The sequence below is a fragment of the Rhodofomes roseus genome (assembly GCF_022264815.1).
Source record: "Rhodofomes roseus strain CIRM-BRFM 1785 chromosome Unknown C8Q71scaffold_25, whole genome shotgun sequence".
Classification (NCBI taxonomy): domain Eukaryota; kingdom Fungi; phylum Basidiomycota; class Agaricomycetes; order Polyporales; family Fomitopsidaceae; genus Rhodofomes; species Rhodofomes roseus.
The window spans coordinates 255,161-276,291 of NW_025952981.1; the positions used below are offsets into that span (position 1 = coordinate 255,161).

Genomic DNA, 21,131 nt, shown 5'->3' on the forward strand with positions numbered 1-21,131 from the left:
ACCAACGGTGCGAGGTGAGAGATGGTCCCACGTCATACTAGGGTTATGTCTCTGAGTCTGCCGTTGATGACAACTTCCGTACCCAGGACTCGCCTGTGCGCTGGCAACCTCCTAGCAACGATCTAACAAAGCTGAAATCGTTACTAAGGACGCATTAAGCTGCTCAGCACGGGCTGCTTAAGCTTAATGCGGCTCACCTGTACATGTACAGCGGCGGTGTGGCTCAAACAGCGGATATGGTCTGTACGTTGACAGCCCATCAGGCGTCTTTACATTTACTATGTCAACTTGATCAGGATGAGGAACGACTGGAGTCTGACAGCGGTTCCGACACGGACATTACCGTACAATGAAGCCCGTCTTGTTAGCGCCAGCACGTCTTTTGACTCGATTCATGGGCGACGCAGCGCTGCAGTGAAGTGAGCAAGCTACAAACGCTAGCGCTCGAAACCATACCAGAAGAGAGCTCGCTTGTGCCAACGCGTCAGAGTGGCTTGCTGGGCAGCCTGAGGCGTCCGGCGCAATCGATGTGCGAATCGGTGTCATGTACTCATAGCGCAGCATCATAGATAAGGACATTGCGCAGTCGCCGGCACGATTACAAGTCGAAGGCAAACGAGACCGCCGTCAGACGAATCAGGCCCGATGTAGTTTCAGTCAAGACACCGGTTTGAATCACCTGCGACAAACAGTGAGAAGGCTCCAAGAACAGCACACACGAGTGCTGTTCGCTGCAAATGACGTGATTCGATTCGGAAGGTTGTTAGCGAACAGATCAACGTACATTGGATTCATTGTCCTTTGTATGAAGTGAAAGACATAAGCAAATTCCACTAGTAGAGCAACAGCAGTGAATATCCTGCATAGGCTGTGCTAGTAATACAAAGGCAAGAACGCAGTCCTACCGGTGACGCGAGTCAGTGCTTTGCCTTTCGCAGTAGGACCATCACTCACCATTCTCCATTACACCACGCATCCGTCACATCTCGTCCAGCATGGGAGCCTGAATGTCGAGGTCCAACGGCGTATCGACCGCGCCTGGTTCGACTGGTGCCTTCTCATCGAGCTCCGGGACAGCAGCCGGACCATCAGCTGGCGCAGAAGGCAATGCAGTGGCCTTCCAGCCGTTTCGCCAAGCTGCTAGGCCAGCTATCAAGCCGAACACGTTGATCCATGCCTGTAACGAGCGCGTGAGTGAGGCGGCTCAGCATGACGGAGGAAGGATTAAGCCAGCGCCAGCAACAACGGCGACGCGCCGTCTGTTATTCCAGAAAGCTGCATGCCGAGGCCGCAATTCCTTCGTGACGGGCATATGAGAAAGGATGAAGCGAGCTCACGTCGTTCTGGAAGAGGCCCATCTCCAATGACCTATGAAGACACGTTCAATGTCAGTATAGTTTCTTCTGGGCACCATTATGATTGAAGCTTTCCACAATTCTGAACTTTGAGGCAAAGAAGTGGAAGGGGTCTGAAGCCGTATACAAAGCCTCAAGACGGCTGTCAGGGTTCATGCTCAATGAATCAGTGCGATAACGACCGCTTGGGCATGTCCCATGACAGCACTGGACAGAGAAATGAGGCAGCATGAAGGGCGGATAGTAAGAGACACGCGATATGACACGGCTTCTTGGCCACTTCCCTAGCGCGGGACGGCATCCCACTTTGAGCCCCGTACGACCACATCCCAACGACGTTCCGCAAGCTCTGACGTCCGGCCATAATCCAAAGCCCTTCGCGAGCACGCAGTGCGACGGCAACGGGAAACGCAAGCTGAACGAGCGAACAGTTGTCCATCGCGCTCGCAACCCTCGCGGAGACCCTGCGGAACGATGACCAAACATTCTCATCGTCTGCTTCGAGTTCGACGAGAGTTAGTCCACAGAGAGCGTGTCTTCGGCGCGGTTTAGTCGTGGTACGGGTCGGCAGGGGGCATTCTAGATGATGGAAGTACCTGTACAGCCTCGTCCGGACGCCCGTGCGCCCCAGTGAACCTTCAAGCCGACCGCATTCGCCGTCTCATTTGGCGCAGCCGGAGTCAAGGTGGATAACGGGCGAACGAACAAGCACTGAACGGCATCACGTGTGCACAGCCTCGTCTATATCGAGGGACGTTGAGACCCCAGAAGGGGCATAGGACGTTCCCTACGGAAAGGTTATGACATGAAGAAGATCGCCAGACGCCACCTTGACGCGGTTCGTGACAAATGAACGCGAGGAACGGATAGTGATGCACAGCCCGATGCAAAGACGCGGAATGTGGCCGGTTTCATGGAAGAGCATGCCGGAAGTGTGGGTAATACGCCAGCCAGAGCCCCAATGGGAGTGCCACCAAAGCTAGCCGTACGACATCGGTGACAAACACGAGGTTCGCGGACGTGTACAAGGACACTACCGCGGTCAAGAGGAAATGGTCCCAATGGCTACGTTGGGGCCGGGGTATAATCCGACCAGTGGCACGCTACAGGTGGCGGTCGCACGATAAAAGGTGACGGCTTGAAAGACACCGTTCATCTTAAGATGATGGTGAAGAGCCGCAACGGACCCCAAGTCAGCTGTGCTGAAGACGATACCCGAAACCACCGAAGGCTCTCAACAAGAGCTCCAGATGACCATCTCCTCCGGACGAGCGCTGGGTTTGCGACGTTCATCGAAGAGCGTATGTGCGCAACGACTCGAGGCCGCAATCCTATCCTGAGCGCATGCGGAGACAATCGAACCAGATGTCCTCAGGAGGCAAGCTGGATGGCAAAACCACCTGGTCCGAGTGTGGGCAAAACAGCGTGTGTGGCAGCGTGAACACCATCTCCACGGACAACGAGCGACACATTTCAAATCAATTGGAGGAATGCCTGCCACGCACCAATGAAGGGCTTGAGGTAGGTAACCCGCGTTCACGACAACTTCGCCCCAAAACGCGTCCCACCTCTTCCGGAGCTCCTCCTTCTCCGCAGGGTAGGAGATAGCCTGCTGGGAAGCGTTATCTTTCAGTCGCACCGAGCTTTGGAGGGCAAGATGACTGACCTTGGACTTGCTCACCGATCTCTCGCGCATCTTCAACAGGTTATAGTCCTCTTTGAGGTGCACGAATTGCAGGAAGATATACGCCGCCCAGAAGCGGCACGACCACAGCGCGAACGCGCCCTTGTTCAGCGTGACGAGCCTCCCGCTGGGCTTGGGGGCGACGAACGGCAGCAGCGAGGCGAGCGTTGGGAGGGACATCGTGGCGGGGATGATGTCGTGCGCGAGCATGTAGTATGTGTGCTCGAGCGGGTAGTATGCGATCATCGCCCAGCCCTGAAGTCGCTCGATGGTGAGCAGTTTGCGCGTCGGAGGGGGGCTACGCTCGATCCCGGTGAGCCATTGGACAATCGGTAGGAGACCTGTGGAGTACGAGGTGGTGAGTGCTCGACGATTATATTCTCGCTGCAAGTTGTGCGCGCAGATGCAGAATGCATGCTGTGTCTCAAGATACTGTGAACACAATCCGTACACAGCGCGCATACAATCGTGACAAGAGTAAGGAGGACGAACCCCACAATCGGAACAACATTCTTGCGTCACCAGCAAGGCTTGCTAGCTTGGACATGCCTGTCGCTGCGGTACTGACAGGGGTAGTTCTCGTCCCTGCACGATGTTGCATACGAGCACGGAAGTACAAGAACGGGACAGTAAGCTTCAAGGTATATTCAAGGAGCTGTATGCGTGTCCACATCAATACATGGTTGCAAAGGGGACCAGGAAGGTGAATGTGCACCGACCATGAACAGTTTACTGAGTAGCGTGACCGTGTTAGTTAAAATCTGGTAGCAGAAAATGGCGAACTGACTCGCTTCCACTCCATGTACTCAAATATCGCACGAGATGGCTCAACGTTTCCGACGTCGGCACCAGCGCAAACGACCCGAGGGTCAGGTCTTCGATGCGAGCAAGAGTGAGCGCTTTCGACGGCCTAGACATTCTGCGAATTCCGGAGTGAAGTGGTACGTCTTTCCAGACAAATATCCAGCACTAAAGACGCGTCAGCCAGCGAGATGGGACAGCGAGAACGCGAGAGTCGCAAGTAGACCCTGATATACGGTTGTCGCTCCGTGCGGGGCAGCGTCAAGTGCGTCCGGGGATTCGATAACACGTGCTCGAAGCCCGGTCAACGCGGTGGGAACTGCTTACGTACGCGTTGCGGTGGCCTTATAACGCGCGTCTGCGCGTCCTGAAAACTTCGAACAAATCCATGGGGACACAAAAGTTCGGGCTCGGTGGTTACTCTTCCGTCTCCTTGTCCGCGTTCCAGTCCTCTAGAACGAAAAGACGGTGCCTCTCAGGAGGTGCCGGGGCTACTTCTCTGCCGTCTGGGGTTCGTCTGTTTGACTGATTCGTCCGCTGTCTTGGAGGCATCGCTTCGGCTGGTGCTCATGATGATACGGCGGTGGATTGGAAGGATGAGTCTCTGCGTTGGGGAGGGCCGACATTCTGTTGCAGTAGTTTATAGTATGTTCCACGAATACAGTCATTTTTTCACAAACCTGGCTAGCTCCTCTTCCGATTCCATATGGTACCGAAGGTTAACTGGGCTCTACCCAGTTCAGGGATTCCGCAGGGAGTGCTCGATTGAAGTTGGCCGTCCATGGATGGGTTGGATGAAAGCTGCCCGCTGCAGCGTAGTTCTTCTACTGTGTGTTGGCATCTTGAATCTTGCGGGAGACATCTTCGGTGCGGGTCGACCCTTCGGTTCGCAGCTCCAATAGACTCAGACAGTCGTGGGCATTGCACAGGTATGGCCTGCTATCTTGTGCAAGATTTTGATATTGCAATCAAATCGTAGGACAAAATGTGAAGTTGGGTTGCCCGGCCCCATTTGCCAAGCATAAGCAACTGGCGGTCCCATGTAACTCACGATGTAAGGGTTCAGTGCATGGGGAGACCCCTTGACTTCATCTACGGCCTCCTCAAAGCCGAAGGCCTCAAGGCCTCAGCAGAAGGCCGTTTGAACCAAGTTCGAACACAAACATATGTTCGGGGCGTAGAGACCATCTCAGAAGCCACAAATGTCCGCGCGGTGACGCAGCAGGCGCCCGCAATAACTTGGTCTTGGTTCTAATCCCGACGTCGAGGAAGGTGGATCTCCTTACGACCGCCCGCGTGATGAATGATCATCGGACAAAGTGTTATATACACGGTCGCACACGACTTAAATGAATCTGTCCAGCTTTCATCCCGGCACCCTGACGATCACCGTTACCCCCATCTCATACCCTTCGTGAGGCCTCAACGCCTCGCAGCCCACACTCGTTCGACTGCCGACGTTCACTAGTACAGGACAAAGAATGTTCAAAAGATACCAGGGAGGATTGAAGCGTGCGGCTGCAGCAGCTCTGCTGGGCGCCCCGCTTGTGAAGGCTGCGAATACGTTCAATGTTTCTACGAAGTCTTCCCTCGCGTACGTTTCCTGTCTGTTTCTCATGACGATCCACACAAGTTGACAACAGTCTCTCGAAGTCCCTACTTGGCTGGCTTCTCGTCGTCGTCAGGTAGGAGCCGCTGGCGTGGGCAGTCAAGGATGTGATGATTGACATGGAGCGATTGTCACCTTGAACAGACCCTTCAGCGCCCGCGACCAATGCGGCTCTCAAAATCGTCGTTCCCGGTGCGTCTCAGCAAGTTCTGTTTGACTCCCTCGTTCTCATACCCGTGTGTGCGCCACGCAGTGCAAGCTGGCGACGAGCAGACGTTCAGTGAGGTGCTGGTGGATACGGGAAGTGCCATCCTCTGGGTTGGTGCCTTGGACGCGTACCAGCCTGGACAATACACCCAAGTGTGAGCATGTCATCTCTGCTGTGCTGCGACGACGAGTTTCATCTCCTTGCATACCAGCACAAATGATACCTTCAGCGTTGGGTGAGTCGCATTGTACCTTCCCCTCGATAATCACCTAATTCTTGCTAGCTACGGCGTCGGCGGTGTCAACGGTACCGCATACAATGACCGTGTCACGGTCGGTTCTGCTACGGTCAACTCTCAGATCATCGGCAGCGCAGACTACATGTATGGCTTCACCCTCGAGAAGCCCATTGACGGTATCCGTGCGTATCCCTTAATTCCACGTGATCTTCCTTGGATTCTCATCTTCTTGCTCTCGTGAAGTCGGCCTCGGACCCTCTGGCTCCAACCAAGGTGAGGTCAGCGGAAGCAACACGACGTCGACCTTCGTGGAGAACTTGGTGTCGGAGGGTACGATCGACGAGCCGGTGTTCGGGATCTACGTCGGTCCCCTGGACGACAACGCGGAGAGCGTCGGTCAGATCACGTTCGGTGGCATCGACGAGAGCAAGATTAACGGTACGTGTCATATACGTGTTGGAGTATATTGACCATACTGAAGGCACCTGCATGACAGGAGACCTCGTGTGGCTCAACCAGACACCGCCTTACAACTTGCACTGGGAGTTCAACGTACGGATACATCTATTTAGTCGCATGCAATTGTTGAAGCTCTCGGCTGTATAGGTCTCGAGCTTCAGTTGGGGCAATCTCACCGCAAGTGGGCCTCTCTACGGACGCACCGACACCGGCGTTCTTCCCGTCACCGTTCCCTTGCAAGTACCACCATCTGTATCACGGTACTCGCACTGACGCCAGTCTGGTCTGTTCAGCGACCAGTTCTTCGACATGCTCGACATGATCCAGGGCGCGGCGATCGATGATTCTTCGCTCCTGAATGGCTGCATCACCTTCCCGGGCAACGCCACCACAGACGAGCTACCCCCGCTCGAGATCGGCCTCGGCAGCCTCCTCTTCAACATCACTGCGGACCAGTACGTCACATGCCGCCAGCGGTGAATTATTCCATGCGTTGCGTGATGGCTGACGTTGATGTTCAGGTACATCGTCCCGAAGACCTTGTACCCGTCGCTGAACATCACGGATGATGGGATGACGCACACCTGGATTGGATCTGGTGGCCCATCGGCCTTGACTCTCGGCCAGAAGTTCCTCGAACATGCGTACTCGGCGTATGACAGTGCGTTGAATTTCTACTGTCTTTTTTCGCCCCCGCTAACCAATACCACCTGCGCTCATGCGTGGATGTACCACAGTGGACAACCACCGTAAGTGTCGCGTCATATCAAAACTATGTGAGACTCACACTGACCGGAATGGACAGTCATCGGCTTTGCACACCTTGCGTAAGACGACGGTGCTCTCTCTTGTCTTGCGCACCAGACACTGCTTCTTTCGGACTTCTTACACTTCTTCATGGACACTATGGACACTTAAGGCAAAGAATACCATGCCTACATAGTTGGCGGTGCGACTTCGGTTGAAAAGCCCGACGATCAGGAGCTACCGGTCGCCAGTGATCAGCCTGTGGGATATTCTGACCCCAGAGTGAGTGGTGGATTGTACCTCACGTCTACAGAGTCTCCAGCTCGTTGATTCACTGCCCCCGGTCAGGTGACACTCGCCTTGTAGAGCAATGCTCACAGGGGATTGAGTACATACCCAGTACCAACTCAGTACTTCTGCGGTAGCTACAGGCCACCATGGGGGCGCCGCCGCCGCACCTTGTGCACACGCCCGCTTAGAGTTTCCCGATCTGTGTGACATATTCACATCCGATCCTGAACGAGCTTAAAGGAGGCGGTCCGGGCTCTCCCTTGCGCCGAACAACAGGATGACGATGCCTATACGCGGCTCGTGTTGATCTTGATTGAGTATGCCGTGAGGTATATGATGCTTGACGGTTTGCTCGACAGGCTCTGCGTGCAGATCGCGATCCCCGAGGAGTTGACGACGTTATGCTGAACGGATACGAAGCTCGCACCAAGGCCGCCGCAGCGCTGCTTATGTCCACGTGAATGCCGCCGTATTCATTCCTAGCATGTCAACTCTGCGGTACGTCTATAATTTGTCTTTAGTCTAGGTGCCCGAGAATACCGATTGGTCGACGCTTTTGGTGAAGGCCTAGCAGATTTTCAACAGGGCTGAGTCAGTGGCTTACCTCTCAGTTGATGCGTACGTCCAGGGCTAACTCTGTGTCTAGATTATTCAGATACCGTGACCTCTGGGACTTTGACGAACACAAACGTGGATGTCGTTGTGGCTGGTATGTCTGGCGGTACTATTGGACCACAATGCAATTTCGCTATTCAACCGCTTTCCAAGCGGGAGACAACCAAATGTTCGCGAATGTCTTGGTAGACACGGGCAGCGCGTACCTATGGGTAGGAGGAGATCAACAGTACACTCCGGGATCAAACACAGAGGTGTAAGACGGGCTCACCTACACAGTTCGGCCATGCTACTGAACAGACGTGACAGTATCAACGCGACGTTTGGTGTTGGGTGAGTCTAGAGTATAATCCCGAGGCTGACCGCGCTTGGTGGCTCCCTGAAACCGTGACACATCAGGTATGGCTCTGGCTACGTCAACGGAACTGCGTACAAGGACCATGTCACAGTCGCATCTGCCACCGCAGATCGGCAGATCATCGGAAGTGCAAGCTACATTGACGGCTTCGAGCTCTGGGAGCCGTTCGACGGAATACGTGAGCGTTATATCCACCTGGCCGCAGCGACATCACTGACATACGCGTAGTTGGCCTCGGACCACCTGGTTCGAACGTCAACGAGACGTCGGGGATTAACACTACGCCCACTTTCATGGAGACCCTCTACTCGCAGGGTAGCATCGACGATCCTGTATTTGGTCTGTACATTCCGCCGTTCACCGATGAGCCGAACACTGGCGAGATCACCTTCGGAGGCGTCGATTCGAGCCGCTTCACTGGTAAGTACTCTTGGATCTACTGCATCGAGGGGTACAGCTGAATCTGCGTTGCAGGCGACATCGAATGGATTCCGCAGAGTACCCCGTACAATACACACTGGGGGTTCAATGTACAGCCTCGCCCTCACTATTCCTGCAGCTGGTGCCTGAAATTTCTCTCAGGCGTCTAGTTTCGCATGGGGCAACATCACCATGACAAGCCCTCTGTATGCTCGCACGAATTGCGGAACGCTGCCGATTCTATTACCGACGTAAGTCTCGCTACCGCCATGTTGACGACGACTGACCACGCTTTCAGTGACCAGTTCTTCGATATGCTGGACGATGTACCAGGGACTAGCCTTGATCTCAGCAGTGATAGCCAGCTTACCACCTGTCTGATCTTTGCAAGCAACATGACTGCCGACAATTTGCCGCCACTCGAGATCGGGCTTGGAAACTTGCTCTTGTCGATCCCTGCAGCAGGGTGCGTTGTTCATACTTCCCTGTCAACACAAGTGTGCGGACCCATGGCAGTCTTCATGATTTACAGCTCTATTGTCCCTGAGAGCCTCTACGCGACACTCAATGTCACTGTTGACGGGAAGACGCATACTTACCTTTGCCCAGGCGGGCCTGAATACGTCAACTTTGGCCAAAAAGCCCTGGAGCACGTATACTCAACCTACGACAGTGCGTTTCGCTTTCATACTACGGCCTCTCCCTTAGTCTTACACCGCACTGCGTGTGATTTGCAGTCGTGAACCATCGTACGTGGTAGTGATCATTCAGACTTGAAGGCATACGAGCTCATATCGACTGTCAGTCGTTGGATTTGCGCTCACGGCGTAACTCCACCCACGGACCAAGCTATCAATGAAGAACGGACACTACCGCGATGCTGAGTCAGACGCTCAGCAGTATCATTGTTGCATTTGTTCATCGGGCTGCTGCTTTACGTTTGGTATCATTCGCGACAATCACAACGGACTTCTTGATTCTGAAGCAGCTGGAATTTATCTTGCCTATCGCCGGAAGACAATCATCTTCGTTTCATGGACTCAGTAGACATGACCGACCACGCTTTCATTGACCCGAAGCAATGATTGCGGTGCAACCACTGTGGCGTCTTCTACATGTCGTCGAAATGGTGTCTATTATATTACGCATGTGAGTATGTAGTACAGACGGTCGTCGCTGACCGCTCTTCTGCCAGGCACCCGCTATGCACGATTCGATGTAGTGTCGGCCACCGAGGATTCTCGGACAGAAACATGCGATCGCCCCTTCGCGAAGGCCGCCCGAGAATCTATATAGGCTTTAGACCTGTTCGCCCCCAGTATCGTTGTGGCTATGATGTGCGCGTTGTCCGTGGGCCTGATTGTTCTCGCAATTGGTCAAGCAAACGCGGCGGACTTACTGAAGGTCCCTATCAAGTCCTTGCTAGGTTTGTATGATGTATGTCCGTCCTCTTTCGACGTGATCTCGCTGACTACCTCAATTCATCAGCCAACGGTACGTAGGCAACTCCTCGCCTCAACATTAGCTGAGGTATTATCTGCTTTCAACCTTCACCATGTCGACAGATTTGTCCGCGCCCATTACCAACACGCAGTTCGCAGTCTTCACCGCAGGTATGCCCAACTCTCCACTGCACATCGTGATGTCATAGTGATTCATTGGCCCTGGTGCAGTTGAAGCCGGTGACAATCAGACGTTCCCCAACGTGCTGGTAGACACGGGAAGTGCGTATCTTTGGGTTGGTGCGCACCAGCGGTACGAACCCGGGCCCGACACTCAAGCGTAAGACTTTGCATCTTTCTGCCTACATGCTTCACAGTCGCTGATTGCATGGCGGCGTTTGGCAGGATCAATGCGACATTTGCCGTTGCGTACGTACCTGAATTCCTTTCAGTATTCGACACAGTATACCCAGCATTGAATAGATACGGCTCTGGCTACGCCAACGGGACAGCCTACAAAGATGCCGTGACCGTTGGCTCTGCAACCGCCAGCGACCAGATCATTGGTAGCGCAAGTTACGTGGAGGGCTTCCCCGAACTGGGCGTGTATGATGGCATCTGTGCGTACAAGTCTTCCTCACGTTCGCCTTCGCAGTGTCGATGACACTTTCTTCGCAGTCGGCCTTGGCCCGCCGGGCTCAAACATCAACCAGACATCGGGATACCCCACGACGCCGACATTCATCGAGAACCTCTATGCGCAGGGAAGCATTTCCGAATCGATCTTTGGACTTTATGTGCCCTCGTTTGTTCCAGGCGCGGTCAACACTGGCGAGATCACCTTCGGAGGGGTTGATTCAAGCCGGTTCGTTGGTTTGTATATCATCTTTGATATTCTCCGTACAAGAAGCTTAATGACTCGTCTTTGACATGATGCAGGTGAGATTGAGTGGATTCCTCAGGATACACCATATAATCAGCACTGGAACTTCAACGTGCGTCGTTCACTTACAAAGCTCATGCTGCTCAGACCACATTCGGCTGCATACTGTTAACAGGCGACGAGCTTCTCATGGGGCAATATCACCGCACCTCAGCCAATCTTCGCCCGTACAGACTGTGGTGCTCTGGCTATCCTGATCCCGAAGTAAGTATCTGCTCATAGTCGTTACCATAGAGGTAGTCTCGCTGATAGGGTCTCGCCATTGAACAAGTGATCAGCTTTTCACTATCGTTGACACTATTCCAGGGACGACGCTTGATGAGAGCAACGGCTCGTTCTTAGCAGGATGTCTTATCTTCCCGGCAAACATGACCGCGGCTGATCTCCCGCCCTTGGAGATCGGACTCGGCAGTCTGCAAGTGCAGGTACGTGCAGAAGAGTGAGTGGTCCATGTTCATCGCTATTAGGTGACCTGACGGTCGGCGGCAGCTATATTGTCTCACCGAGCGTGTACTCAGCGTTGAACATCACGGACGACGGTATGATGCACACATACGTCTGTGCTGGCGGACCCTCGTTTGTCATGCTGGGTCAGAAAGTGCTGGAGCACCTGTACTCGGCATACGATAGTGCGTCTCGTTTCTCCCTCTGCCTATCGTCCCACGAAGTGACTTGCGGGCCTGTGATGAACGTGCAGTCGTGAACCATCGTGAGTGTTACACATGTGTGAGCAGTCACTGACGAACGTGCATGCTAAACGTACATTCGCAGGTGTGGGATTTGCGCACATAGCATGATCACCCGTAGGACGCGAAGCAGTTCTTGGGACTTCATGAATGGGAGCCACAATCTGGTCGGGCTTGTACAGAGAAAACCGGACAAAGGGTATATCGGTGCATTGCGGGTATGGCGATGTCAAATGCTATATGAGCTTGTGCAAGGAGAGATCGCTGTGACACCAATGCACCATCGGGCTCCTGTGCGTCGGCACAGATAACTGCTTCGACCAGTAACCAATGACATAGATAACATCTAAGTCAAGACAACCACGTCTCAATTGTCTCAACCAGCTTCACCCTCGCACCACTTTCTCTCCAAAAGTGATCGGCTCCCTCAACCTTCACGATCTTCAAGACACCTTCCGCGGTCGCCTCGGAGAGGCTACGTGTCCATCCCTCGTACGCCTCGGGATTCGTGAAGTCGTCGTGATCGCCATAGAGGGCGAGTACATGCGCGCGGTCATCGCGGACGAGCGCAGTGACTGCCGCTGTGTAGGTACCCCCGTGGAAGGCTGTGAGCCAATGGCGCACAGAGAGCGGGTAGGAGATGATAATGTGAGAAACCCTAGGGTGTGGGAGTAGTGGATGGAGGGAAGCTATGAGGGAGCCGTAGGAATAGCCCTGCGGTACGGCCACGTCTCTGTATGAGGTGCATCAAGAGAACCATGAATGCGTACCACGATTACCACAGATTCAACAGATTGCAGGCGGTCGATAGCCCACTGAACGAGTTCACGTAGGTCTTGCGCCTCTCGGCTGCCCGTGAGCGAGGCCCAGCCGGACGACTTCCCGACGCCGCGAGAGTTGTAGCGTATGACATGGTAGCGGAGTCTGTGTAAAGGGGCGACCAGCAGATTCAAGACACTGGCATGTCATGGTGATAGAGCGTATCCGTTGTTGACCCCATACATACACATCCGAGACCAGTGGGAGAGCGCACTTTCAGGTCGACTGCGGATTTCCAAAACGCTGCACAACGCACGGATCACCCATACATCCGCCAAGCCACGACCACGGATGTAGGAAGACAGCTAGCTTCGCTTGGACCGACTGAGACACGTCCGTCGTTTCGACCCATGGAGCTGGTGGAGGGGCTACGTCGCACTCGAGAGTTGTCCCTGAGGGTAGCTGCACGAGCTGGTGTCCAGTTCGCAAATCTTGAGAAAAAGATGGAGATGGAGCAGAGCTCATGATGGCAGCGACGGGGCAACGACAAAGGGGAGAGGAGGAGGAGGAACAAGAGGAGAGGATCCAGGTTTGCGCAGGCTCAGTGTGTCTCACGTGCTTTGCCACAGACGCGTTAATCCCACGACAGCGCGTCGCGACGCGTCGACTCAACTCAGAGTCAGACACGGTCGCACTCCTTTGCCTCACATCCCCATGATCGTTCCAATCAACATCTCACTCTCGTCACCGAGCGATGGGAACACTTTCCCGCCACAACTTGCACAGTTCGGGACCGAGGGCCTCGTTCTCATCGAGCTGCAAGGCAAGCTAGACGTAGTTGGGGATAGCGAGGGTCAAACGATCGGAACGCTGCGTATAGATGATGCAACAGTGAGCGATTACGCCGACCATTCTGTCTTTATGAGATTTCTGACGTAGATATGACTCCAAATTGCTCGCAGAAAAAATCGACCCTACGCATAGGACACCACCTGTTGGAGGGCAAGCTGGTGAACCTGCAAAAGCCACTCGCTGTCTTGCACCGTCACACTCCTCCTAGCGTCAAATCTTCAGGAGAAGACTACTCGGATGCCCCCTCACATGGGGACTCGGTTTCACAATCCGCTGAGCCAGTCAGTTGGGATGTAATGGCCGTGGTCAAGCGCAAGATGGTCTTCTCCAGGCGACCGATGCCGATGGTGGGAAGGGCATCGGCAATTGCACCTGATTCAAAGGGAGGAACGAAAGCGAAATGAGGTTCAGGGATTGGAGGAGCTAACGGACATGTCGAGTGTATGATATCTGTGGTGAACTCAGAGACTTTGGACATATATGCGTTGTAAAGATATGGTCGATTCCATACATCAGGATATTTTCGTCGCCGCATACAACGGCGGCGACGGGGTCGGTAACATGCAACAATGTTCGATGTCCGGTCACAAAGTCCATCCTCGTAGCCATACTCCCAGCTCGACAAACATTGTGTGCTTCAGTGAAGATGGCCCGCTGAACCACTCAGGCCTCAGGCATTCGCCGCAGCCGCAAATCCAACCACTGGAAGTAGTGACATCATCAGAACGGCGTCGGAGTCATGCAGTAGTCGGAACCTACGGTTGTTGACAGCTACGCTCGGCAGAAAGTATCAGTCACAATGAATCATTGATTCGAGGTTGTAGGACGCACTGTCATAAGCTGAACAAATGTGCTCCAACGCCTTCTGTCCGAGACCAATCAATGAAGGCCCGCCAGGACACAACCATGTGTGGATCTGTCCGTCATCAGTAATGTTCATCGGCGCATATGCACTCTCCGGCACAACATAACTGTACGTTCGACGTCAGTGCCCCTTGTCAGCTGAGTGTCAGAAGCGAAGAACGGCCGCGTACTATGAGGCTACGATCGACACACTCAGGTTTCCCAAACCAATGTCGAGTGAGGGCAGTTTGTCGACGGTCATATTGCTCGGGAAGATGATGCCAGCAACCAATTGGGAGTCAGTCGAATCGAGGCTCGCGTTGGCTACGCTGTCTGTGATGGAGAGTGTAGTCTCGCTGGTAATCGTATCGAAGTCAGCTTGCTATTCCCTTGAGTCGGCGAATGATAAGGCTCTTACGTGGGGATGAGGATATATAGGACACCACAGTCCATACGGGCATAGATCGGGGGAATGACTGTGATGTTGCCCCATGACAGACTGGAAGCCTAGATCCACACGCTTTCATTTGTCTGGTCGTACTTGTTTGAAGAGACAAGGCATTCATACCATGAAGTTCCAATGTTCATTGGTGGGCGTTGTCTACGGTATCCATTCGATGTCACCCGCAACATGCAACGTATGACATTGGACGGACTAGATGAGTCAACAGCGCGGATACTGATCGTGGCAGTGACGCACCGGTGAACTTGCTCGGATCGACCCCGCCAAAACTTATCTCTGTAGTATTCTCCTCACCATCAACGAACGGCGCGATGTACACACCAGAGACGGGCTCTGATATGCTTCCCGCCGCATACAGGTTGTCCATGAATTTTGGTGTCGTGTTGTAGCTAGACACTTCTCCTTGGTTCGATCCAGTTACTATTCAAGCTTCAAGTTTGAGGGCTACACGGTCGGAGAGGTACTCACGTATTCCGTCGAAGGGCTCTATGAGAGTGAAACCCGACATATAGGCCTCACTGCCGATAATCTGATCGTCTACGGTCGCAGTACCGATTGTGACGCGGTCTTTGTAGGCGAGGACATATCGAAAATGGAAAGTACGCCCCTACGGGTCCGGACCGTACTACGGACCGTACGCGCACGTGACCATCCTGTCACACACATCCCACGAGTACATTCCGCCAGTCTTGCGGCATTTTTCACTGCCGCACGTATCACACTTGAAGAGGATTTGTGCGAGCATATACCACCACTAACACGTGCGCGTCGGTAGGTGAAACGGCGACTCAGAGAGACGGTGTGCGTAACGGGTAGGCCCGCCACGCGCTTACGTAACTGTACTTACCGTATACACTCCCGCTGCCCTAAGTATACCACTGTACTCAAGTCTGTATTCATTCTTGGTTGAATTTACCTGTTATCTGCGACTACCCCTCGGAAGAGGTCGTTCGAGCGTGCAACGGACAGACCAATCACAATTGAATGTTTGAACTGTGACTGTCCGCATTGGGACATGTCATGGCAGCCGTCACGTTTGTGACGCGGGCGCTCTGCGCGTAACAGCCTGTGACGGCATGCACTCAGTGTTGTACTGGACCCATACAGTCACCTACGCTGATTGGATGATTTTCAGCCACTCTCTAGAAAGGCCAAGGTCTATATACATCAGAATACAGTGCACAGGTGTCGTACGTTGCCACGAAACGGCGGGCAAGAGTGCACTTGCCATATTGGGCAGGCGCGGACTACGGCCGGCGGCTATTTCCGTAGGGGCGTAGTTTCCAATTTACCGACCTTCTGTTGTAGGCGGTTCCGTTGACACCGTAGCTACCGGGATTGGAATTGAGACTCAATACCTTCTGTTGACAGCGGCAACACGTACCCTACGGAGAATGTCTGGTTGATGCTGGGGAGATGGCACACGTCAGCGATATACTGTATGCCATCAGTCCCAGCACAATGCAGTGAGCTTACACTTGCGTATACGGGTATGGTACGCCGGAAGGCCACAGTTCCGATATGCAAACTGACACGTATTGGCATTAGTTGCCTTTTACTCAGACAGTATGGAAGATTACAAATGTTCATACTCCGATTACGTATGATACGACGAGTAGTAAGCCAAGACTACTGAGCTTTTGTACCGGTTCTTCTATACAACTTGAACCTTCACTGTCATCATCGCGTTTGCCATCCTGAAGCACGTCTACACCGCTCTCGCCGGCGAGGGCCGTTTGCTCTTGACTATCGCCTAGTCTCAGCGCAGATCAGATACCCGTATCCCTACTCTTCGTGCATTGGGTCATAACAGCATGTACGCCTGCCCATTGCTCATCCAGCATCACCGCTTGCTGATCGCGTCACCGTTCGTGCGCAATGCAGGCCATTGCCTGACGAACGTCCCAGGGCGAGTGTCGCCAACCTTATCGGTCGCTTCGAACAGCAGACGAAACGCCAGTCGATCGTGCCAAATGTTCCTACACGCACATCCAGCGTTACGTCGCAGACCAGTGCAACCGGAGACACGGAGAAGATAGAGCAGAGGGAGAAACGGGAATGGCCTCCGAAGCCAAGGCCTTCGTCGACCTCTAGCCCAAGCATAGCAGATCAGCTTTCGAGGTTCTCCGACGGTGGATTGGCCAAGTCCCCACCTACCGCTACTGTGTCTATCCCAGAGCCGACTACTGAGCCTGCCAGGGCTGCAGCCGACACCGCGCCCTCGTCACCGAAAACCGCGGTGCCCGTTCTAAAGCCTCTACCGACGCGTCAATCGAGCACGGGTACAGTAAATCCACCTCGTGTCCCAAGTACTCCGTCGAAGACTACCACCGGTAGGCCCAGCACGGCTGGCGGTACCACCCGCACACCGGCACGTTCGTCCACACAGTCCCCTCCAACTGCTTACCATCCTTCTCCGTCTACGTCTGCGTCGACCCCTGCGAAGGCCGTCACGCCCAAGACGACACCCGCTAAGCCACGTCCGTCGTCTCGCGCCTCTCATACGACGCCCGCTAAGCCGCGCCCATCGTCTCGCGCCTCTCATACGACGCCTGCGCCTCTGAAGACACCCTCTCGACCCAAGACACCGTCTATGCGTCCAAAGACCCCTTCGCAGACCACTGTTGCTACTCCGGCATCGGCTAGACCGAAGACGCCGTCTTCGGGGCTATTCGCTCCCACCGCCGCGTCACTCGCGAGGGCACGCAATACCCAGCCGGTCCCCACTCCGGCTAAGAAGTCGACAGCAAACACGGGAGTCATGGAGAGGCTGAGCAAGCCTACCGCAGCCAGTTTGAGCAAGGCGAGGATTCCGACACCCGCGGCAACCACAACGAGGGGAAGCCCTGCCTCCAGAGGTTCGCCGGCTGCTAGGGGCGCAGCGCGGGGTGGAGCTACGGCGGCGAAGGGGACTGGGGTGACGACGAGAGGAGCTGCTGCCACGCCCACGAAGGCGAAGGCGACACCGACTGCTGCAAAACCTGCAGCTGCAACTGAACCAGCAACTGAGCCCGAAGATGAACACGCAGAGATCCCTGTCGATTTCCCTGAGTACGATCATCAGCCCGAGCACGAACAGGAGGAACAGGAGACGCTCTCGAGTCCCGTCCAGGCACATGAACACGATGGCTCGGAAAGCACGCTCATCGACGAACCGCAGCATGCGTCAGCGGCGCTCACCGATGACCCAGACGTGCATGCTGCGGCAGACGAGACCGTCGAAGTCATCCTAAACTCGAAGGAAGAGGAGTTGGCGGAGTATGGGATTCAGGATACAAGTGCCGAGGAGGCGTTGGAGGAGGCTGTTCCGAAGCCGGACGAAACGGTGGTTCACGAAGAAGGTGTGCCAGAGCTTCCCGCTGCCGCAGACGCAGAGCATCACGAGGAGGCCGTCCAGGCGGAGGACCACATCGACGCTCAGTTGGATGAACCCACTCCTTCCGAGGCGGAACGAGCGGGCTCCACCACACCAGAGGGTCACGACGCGAATGCTCATGTAAATGGAAAGTCGACGCCTACTCCCGGTGGTGGCTCAGAACTCGAGGACATCCTCAATATGCTCGAGGCCAAGCCCCGGCCCATGAGCATTGCTACGATCCCGGACGAATTCGATTTAGCGGACGACGAATGAGAGTTCAGGTTACCTTGGTATGCGCATCTTGGAAGGCTACGGAATGGGATGTGAAGCAGTGGCGACAGTTGTTTGGACGAAATGACGATATAATCACGCCGAACTTGGTAGGTACAATTGTCTTCTTACGTCTACGCACGGTTTTCAACGACGTTCAGTCCTTGTCGTTTCAGCGTGCTTGTACATATATGTTGGTGAAAGCGAAGAACCCCAGCCTCTACGGGTAGTGTATGATAAATCGCACTTTGACTCCCAGCCTACTTATGCTACAACTTGGTTTAGAACGAATTACGCTCTCTGCTGCTATCTTTCTCGAATGACAGTCGTTTGGTCCTTTCAACTTATACCCCGTAATATTGCGTCGCATGTCTATAGGCGTGTCTATCGTAACTTGCGCCATACTCCGATGCGTGCAGTCTAATGAGGGTCTGAGATGCCTCGTAGGCGGCTAACCTGGTATTGTGCCATCAGCAGTGCGGTGATCCTCCATGCCTCATGCCTCATGCTTCTCAGTAACGTCCTTGACGAAGTCTTCGCACCGATTCGATGACTGAGCGTGTGGGACCTGCAATTCGAGATTCTGATGCGCTGGTCAAGGTTGCATGTCGAGCTATGACGACCCAAGGAGTCCTGCATCAGAAGTGAGTCGGATCTCAGTATTTCCAGCTGATAGGGACGAAGACTGCGCATACCTATACAATCGGAACATCACTTTGAGAAGCTCAAGAAGGCATGTTCATCAGGCGTTCTCGGAGAGTGGCACCCTTTTCGTACGGGACAATGTCGAGTATCGTCATCCCAGATACCCTCGTCACTTGCCACCAAAGCGGGGCCTTCTGCTGCTCCTCGAAGGGGTCTTCGCACTTCGTCGCGATGGCGATAGCGACATACTTGAGAGAGGGGATCGCCGCCGCGACACGCTCCCGTATCGTCTGGTAGGTCCTATCGACCCTGACATCGATAGGCTTGAAGTCTTCTTCGGCACCGATCCTCTGCGTATGCCTTACGCAAATGAAGATCGACGTGAGTGATAGCGTTCGGAGCAACGCAGGGATGTGGGCCTATAGACAGCAGCACTATCAGATAACTGTGTGAGGGACGTCAAAGGACACACAGACGCACCAGCCACCAGGATAGTTTATGGACCTTCCCCTCGTCCAAGCACAGCTCGAGATGCCGTACACCCGAGGCTACATCAACGAACCTGGTCCAGAACGTCGCGTCTACCTTGGTCTCCACGGGCAGCGAAAGAATGGCGGGGGTTGTGCGGCGAATGATGTCGATTGCCGTGTCGTAGTGGTAAGCGGTAAGCCCAAGCTGGAGCCATCGCACCGGGCATGCTATGTCCCACTGCTGTAGATCGGGGACGTTGCCTTTCAGGTAAGCCAAGCGTACCCAGCACTCTCGTTTCCGACCTCCCGGCGTTCCCAGCGCTCTGCTGTAGACGTCGGAGAGATGCAGGCGCTGAAGGTTCGGCATGGCGCGCACGAACAGGGACATGCGTGCCGTGCTCCCTCGCAAAGACAGAGAGCGCACTGACGGCATGTGGGGAAGTTCGTGGACTTCGCCATATGGCTGGCTGCCATCTGACAGGTCTAGATGAGCGAGCTCTAGCGTTTCGATGCGATCTTGCGATTGCAGTCGGTGGAAGAAGGTGGGCAGCTTTCGATTGAATAGAGCGGTGAACTGCACTTTTCGTAACGAGCCCCGCAGGTGAGAGAGGACGCCCGTTGCCAATTGGCCGCAGTTATGAAGACTGATCTCCACAAGCTCCGGCAACGCGCAGATGGCATCGCCTATGCGTGGTTCGTGCGCGAGGAAGTCCTCGAAGCACGCTATGGAGAGGCGCCGCAGGCGGCGAGCTCTTCGCAAGACGTCTGCAAGCTCCGCAGCGGCAGAGAAGTCGGCGGTGCGCTGGAATTCGATGTGACGAGCAACACCAAAGGCAGAGCTCTCGATAGTGAGCTCGCGGAGCTGCGGTAACCGAGTCGGATCCGCTAGGAGAAACTGGCAAAAGGCTGAGACTTGTCGCTGGGATCGAGACAGAGTGACGCTAGCGAGGGCTTGGGCAATTCCGAGGTCGTAGGCCCCACGAGAAGCCATCGACAGTTTGAGTGCCGAGGACGGGTCTGTCTGCTCGACGATCGCGGAGAGCACATCGTAGTTGAGAGAGAGTAGAGCCATCGCTGTTGCTGGGAGGGGGAGGGGTGGCAAAGGTGGGCGAAATGGCAGTCAGCCGTGGTCGTAAGAAGATATATGGTTGCGCGGACACGCCTCCCGTCAGAATGGAGCCACGCAGAGTGGCAAACCACAGTCGTCCCCACGGTGATACATGCATAAATGCCGATCTTGAACGTTCTACTGAAGAATTGGCCGAGTGGGGAATCAAGCACCGTCCTCGCGCTTCCTGCGCCTCCACTGGGACCAGATGCATATGAGACCGTGGGTATCGTGGATCTTCCGGTATCAATGGAGTCGCACGCCGCAAGTGTTATGCATATGCGTGGTACGCCTGGGTCGTGCTCGGCACTAGCAACTGTCATAGCATTCATGAGCGTCGTATAGCGGGCCGTACATGGAGAAAAGATTCACAGAGGAATTTCATTTGCACTCACGGTGCTTCTTAGGCAACCCAGCACATGTAGCAGTTGCTCATCCGAAAGTCTCTGTCGGAGGCACATAAGCGCTATCCCGGACTGCTGCGCTTTCCTACTTGCAGCGTGGAAA

At 54.5% G+C, this 21,131-nt stretch overlaps 9 protein-coding genes across 9 annotated transcripts; 5 read left to right on the forward strand and 4 right to left on the reverse strand.

Moving 5' to 3' along the window:
- Positions 1-708: 708 nt before the first annotated feature.
- Positions 709-4,106, reverse strand: C8Q71DRAFT_781447 (uncharacterized protein). Its single transcript, XM_047924879.1, has 8 exons — positions 3,827-4,106; positions 3,759-3,771; positions 3,532-3,694; positions 3,022-3,380; positions 2,861-2,964; positions 1,338-1,368; positions 955-1,177; positions 709-901 (listed from the first exon to the last, which is right to left on the reverse strand). The coding sequence occupies exons 1-7, from the start codon at positions 3,955-3,957 to the stop codon at positions 980-982; spliced, it is 999 nt and encodes a 332-aa protein (XP_047774704.1). The 5' UTR covers positions 3,958-4,106; the 3' UTR covers positions 709-901; positions 955-979.
- A 1,102-nt stretch (positions 4,107-5,208) lies between these two features.
- C8Q71DRAFT_293696 (acid protease) lies at positions 5,209-7,222 on the forward strand. The gene is made up of 13 exons (XM_047917604.1): positions 5,209-5,434; positions 5,494-5,525; positions 5,594-5,641; positions 5,703-5,811; positions 5,869-5,892; positions 5,941-6,077; positions 6,139-6,333; positions 6,392-6,447; positions 6,502-6,590; positions 6,648-6,809; positions 6,876-7,015; positions 7,092-7,103; positions 7,160-7,222. Exons 1-13 carry the CDS (start codon positions 5,322-5,324, stop codon positions 7,183-7,185), a joined length of 1,143 nt encoding a protein of 380 aa, XP_047774705.1. The 5' UTR covers positions 5,209-5,321; the 3' UTR covers positions 7,186-7,222.
- A 552-nt stretch (positions 7,223-7,774) lies between these two features.
- C8Q71DRAFT_293902 (acid protease) lies at positions 7,775-10,052 on the forward strand. Its single transcript, XM_047917605.1, has 13 exons — positions 7,775-7,890; positions 7,958-7,983; positions 8,039-8,263; positions 8,317-8,340; positions 8,407-8,543; positions 8,594-8,785; positions 8,840-8,895; positions 8,948-9,036; positions 9,084-9,251; positions 9,318-9,457; positions 9,523-9,534; positions 9,591-9,914; positions 9,981-10,052. Exons 3-12 carry the CDS (start codon positions 8,130-8,132, stop codon positions 9,614-9,616), a joined length of 978 nt encoding a protein of 325 aa, XP_047774706.1. The 5' UTR covers positions 7,775-7,890; positions 7,958-7,983; positions 8,039-8,129; the 3' UTR covers positions 9,617-9,914; positions 9,981-10,052.
- A 288-nt stretch (positions 10,053-10,340) lies between these two features.
- C8Q71DRAFT_861611 (acid protease) lies at positions 10,341-11,873 on the forward strand (the record flags this gene model as incomplete). The annotated part of the gene is made up of 9 exons (XM_047927925.1): positions 10,341-10,398; positions 10,459-10,567; positions 10,633-10,656; positions 10,711-10,847; positions 10,906-11,100; positions 11,167-11,222; positions 11,286-11,374; positions 11,442-11,609; positions 11,660-11,873. The coding sequence occupies 9 exons, from the start codon at positions 10,341-10,343 to the stop codon at positions 11,871-11,873; spliced, it is 1,050 nt and encodes a 349-aa protein (XP_047774707.1).
- A 334-nt stretch (positions 11,874-12,207) lies between these two features.
- C8Q71DRAFT_715174 (Alpha/Beta hydrolase protein) lies at positions 12,208-13,140 on the reverse strand (the record flags this gene model as incomplete). The annotated part of the gene is made up of 3 exons (XM_047921024.1): positions 12,208-12,570; positions 12,627-12,813; positions 12,932-13,140. 3 exons carry the CDS (start codon positions 13,138-13,140, stop codon positions 12,208-12,210), a joined length of 759 nt encoding a protein of 252 aa, XP_047774708.1.
- A 107-nt stretch (positions 13,141-13,247) lies between these two features.
- Positions 13,248-13,881, forward strand: C8Q71DRAFT_294028 (Ctf8-domain-containing protein). The gene is made up of 2 exons (XM_047917606.1): positions 13,248-13,506; positions 13,578-13,881. Exons 1-2 carry the CDS (start codon positions 13,330-13,332, stop codon positions 13,869-13,871), a joined length of 471 nt encoding a protein of 156 aa, XP_047774709.1. The 5' UTR covers positions 13,248-13,329; the 3' UTR covers positions 13,872-13,881.
- A 376-nt stretch (positions 13,882-14,257) lies between these two features.
- C8Q71DRAFT_715286 (aspartic peptidase domain-containing protein) lies at positions 14,258-15,353 on the reverse strand (the record flags this gene model as incomplete). The annotated part of the gene is made up of 6 exons (XM_047921031.1): positions 14,258-14,438; positions 14,502-14,666; positions 14,729-14,817; positions 14,879-14,911; positions 14,991-15,193; positions 15,242-15,353. Coding segments are annotated over 6 exons (783 nt in total), but the record flags the coding sequence as incomplete, so codon positions are not given.
- An 861-nt stretch (positions 15,354-16,214) lies between these two features.
- On the forward strand, positions 16,215-18,404 carry C8Q71DRAFT_798901 (uncharacterized protein; the record flags this gene model as incomplete). Its single annotated transcript, XM_047925855.1, has 9 exons — positions 16,215-16,239; positions 16,615-16,688; positions 16,719-16,732; positions 16,769-16,785; positions 16,813-16,939; positions 16,973-17,060; positions 17,097-17,222; positions 17,250-17,631; positions 17,761-18,404. The coding sequence occupies 9 exons, from the start codon at positions 16,215-16,217 to the stop codon at positions 18,402-18,404; spliced, it is 1,497 nt and encodes a 498-aa protein (XP_047774711.1).
- A 1,101-nt stretch (positions 18,405-19,505) lies between these two features.
- C8Q71DRAFT_715113 (uncharacterized protein) lies at positions 19,506-20,588 on the reverse strand (the record flags this gene model as incomplete). Its single annotated transcript, XM_047921020.1, has 2 exons — positions 19,506-19,754; positions 19,941-20,588. The coding sequence occupies 2 exons, from the start codon at positions 20,586-20,588 to the stop codon at positions 19,506-19,508; spliced, it is 897 nt and encodes a 298-aa protein (XP_047774712.1).
- Between the last annotated feature and the right edge of the window lie 543 nt (positions 20,589-21,131).

Bases quoted from the DNA above. Each gene is read 5' to 3' on its own strand.
- C8Q71DRAFT_294028 (XM_047917606.1), top strand. From the start codon at position 13,330: ATGATCGTTCCAATCAACATCTCACTCTCGTCACCGAGCGATGGGAAC. The intron at 13,507-13,577 runs GTGAGCGATTAC...AATTGCTCGCAG, and splicing joins TGCGTATAGATGATGCAACA to AAAAAATCGACCCTACGCAT.
- C8Q71DRAFT_293696 (XM_047917604.1), top strand. From the start codon at position 5,322: ATGTTCAAAAGATACCAGGGAGGATTGAAGCGTGCGGCTGCAGCAGCT. The intron at 6,448-6,501 runs GTACGGATACAT...TCGGCTGTATAG, and splicing joins ACTTGCACTGGGAGTTCAAC to GTCTCGAGCTTCAGTTGGGG. The intron at 6,591-6,647 runs GCAAGTACCACC...TGGTCTGTTCAG, and splicing joins CTTCCCGTCACCGTTCCCTT to CGACCAGTTCTTCGACATGC.
- C8Q71DRAFT_781447 (XM_047924879.1), bottom strand. From the start codon at position 3,957: ATGTCTAGGCCGTCGAAAGCGCTCACTCTTGCTCGCATCGAAGACCTG. The intron at 3,381-3,531 runs GTTCGTCCTCCT...CGTACTCCACAG, and splicing joins AATGTTGTTCCGATTGTGGG to GTCTCCTACCGATTGTCCAA. The intron at 2,965-3,021 runs GTCAGTCATCTT...GCTTCCCAGCAG, and splicing joins GATCGGTGAGCAAGTCCAAG to GCTATCTCCTACCCTGCGGA.
- C8Q71DRAFT_293902 (XM_047917605.1), top strand. From the start codon at position 8,130: ATGCAATTTCGCTATTCAACCGCTTTCCAAGCGGGAGACAACCAAATG. The intron at 8,341-8,406 runs GTGAGTCTAGAG...GTGACACATCAG, and splicing joins AACGCGACGTTTGGTGTTGG to GTATGGCTCTGGCTACGTCA. The intron at 8,544-8,593 runs GTGAGCGTTATA...ACATACGCGTAG, and splicing joins GGAGCCGTTCGACGGAATAC to TTGGCCTCGGACCACCTGGT.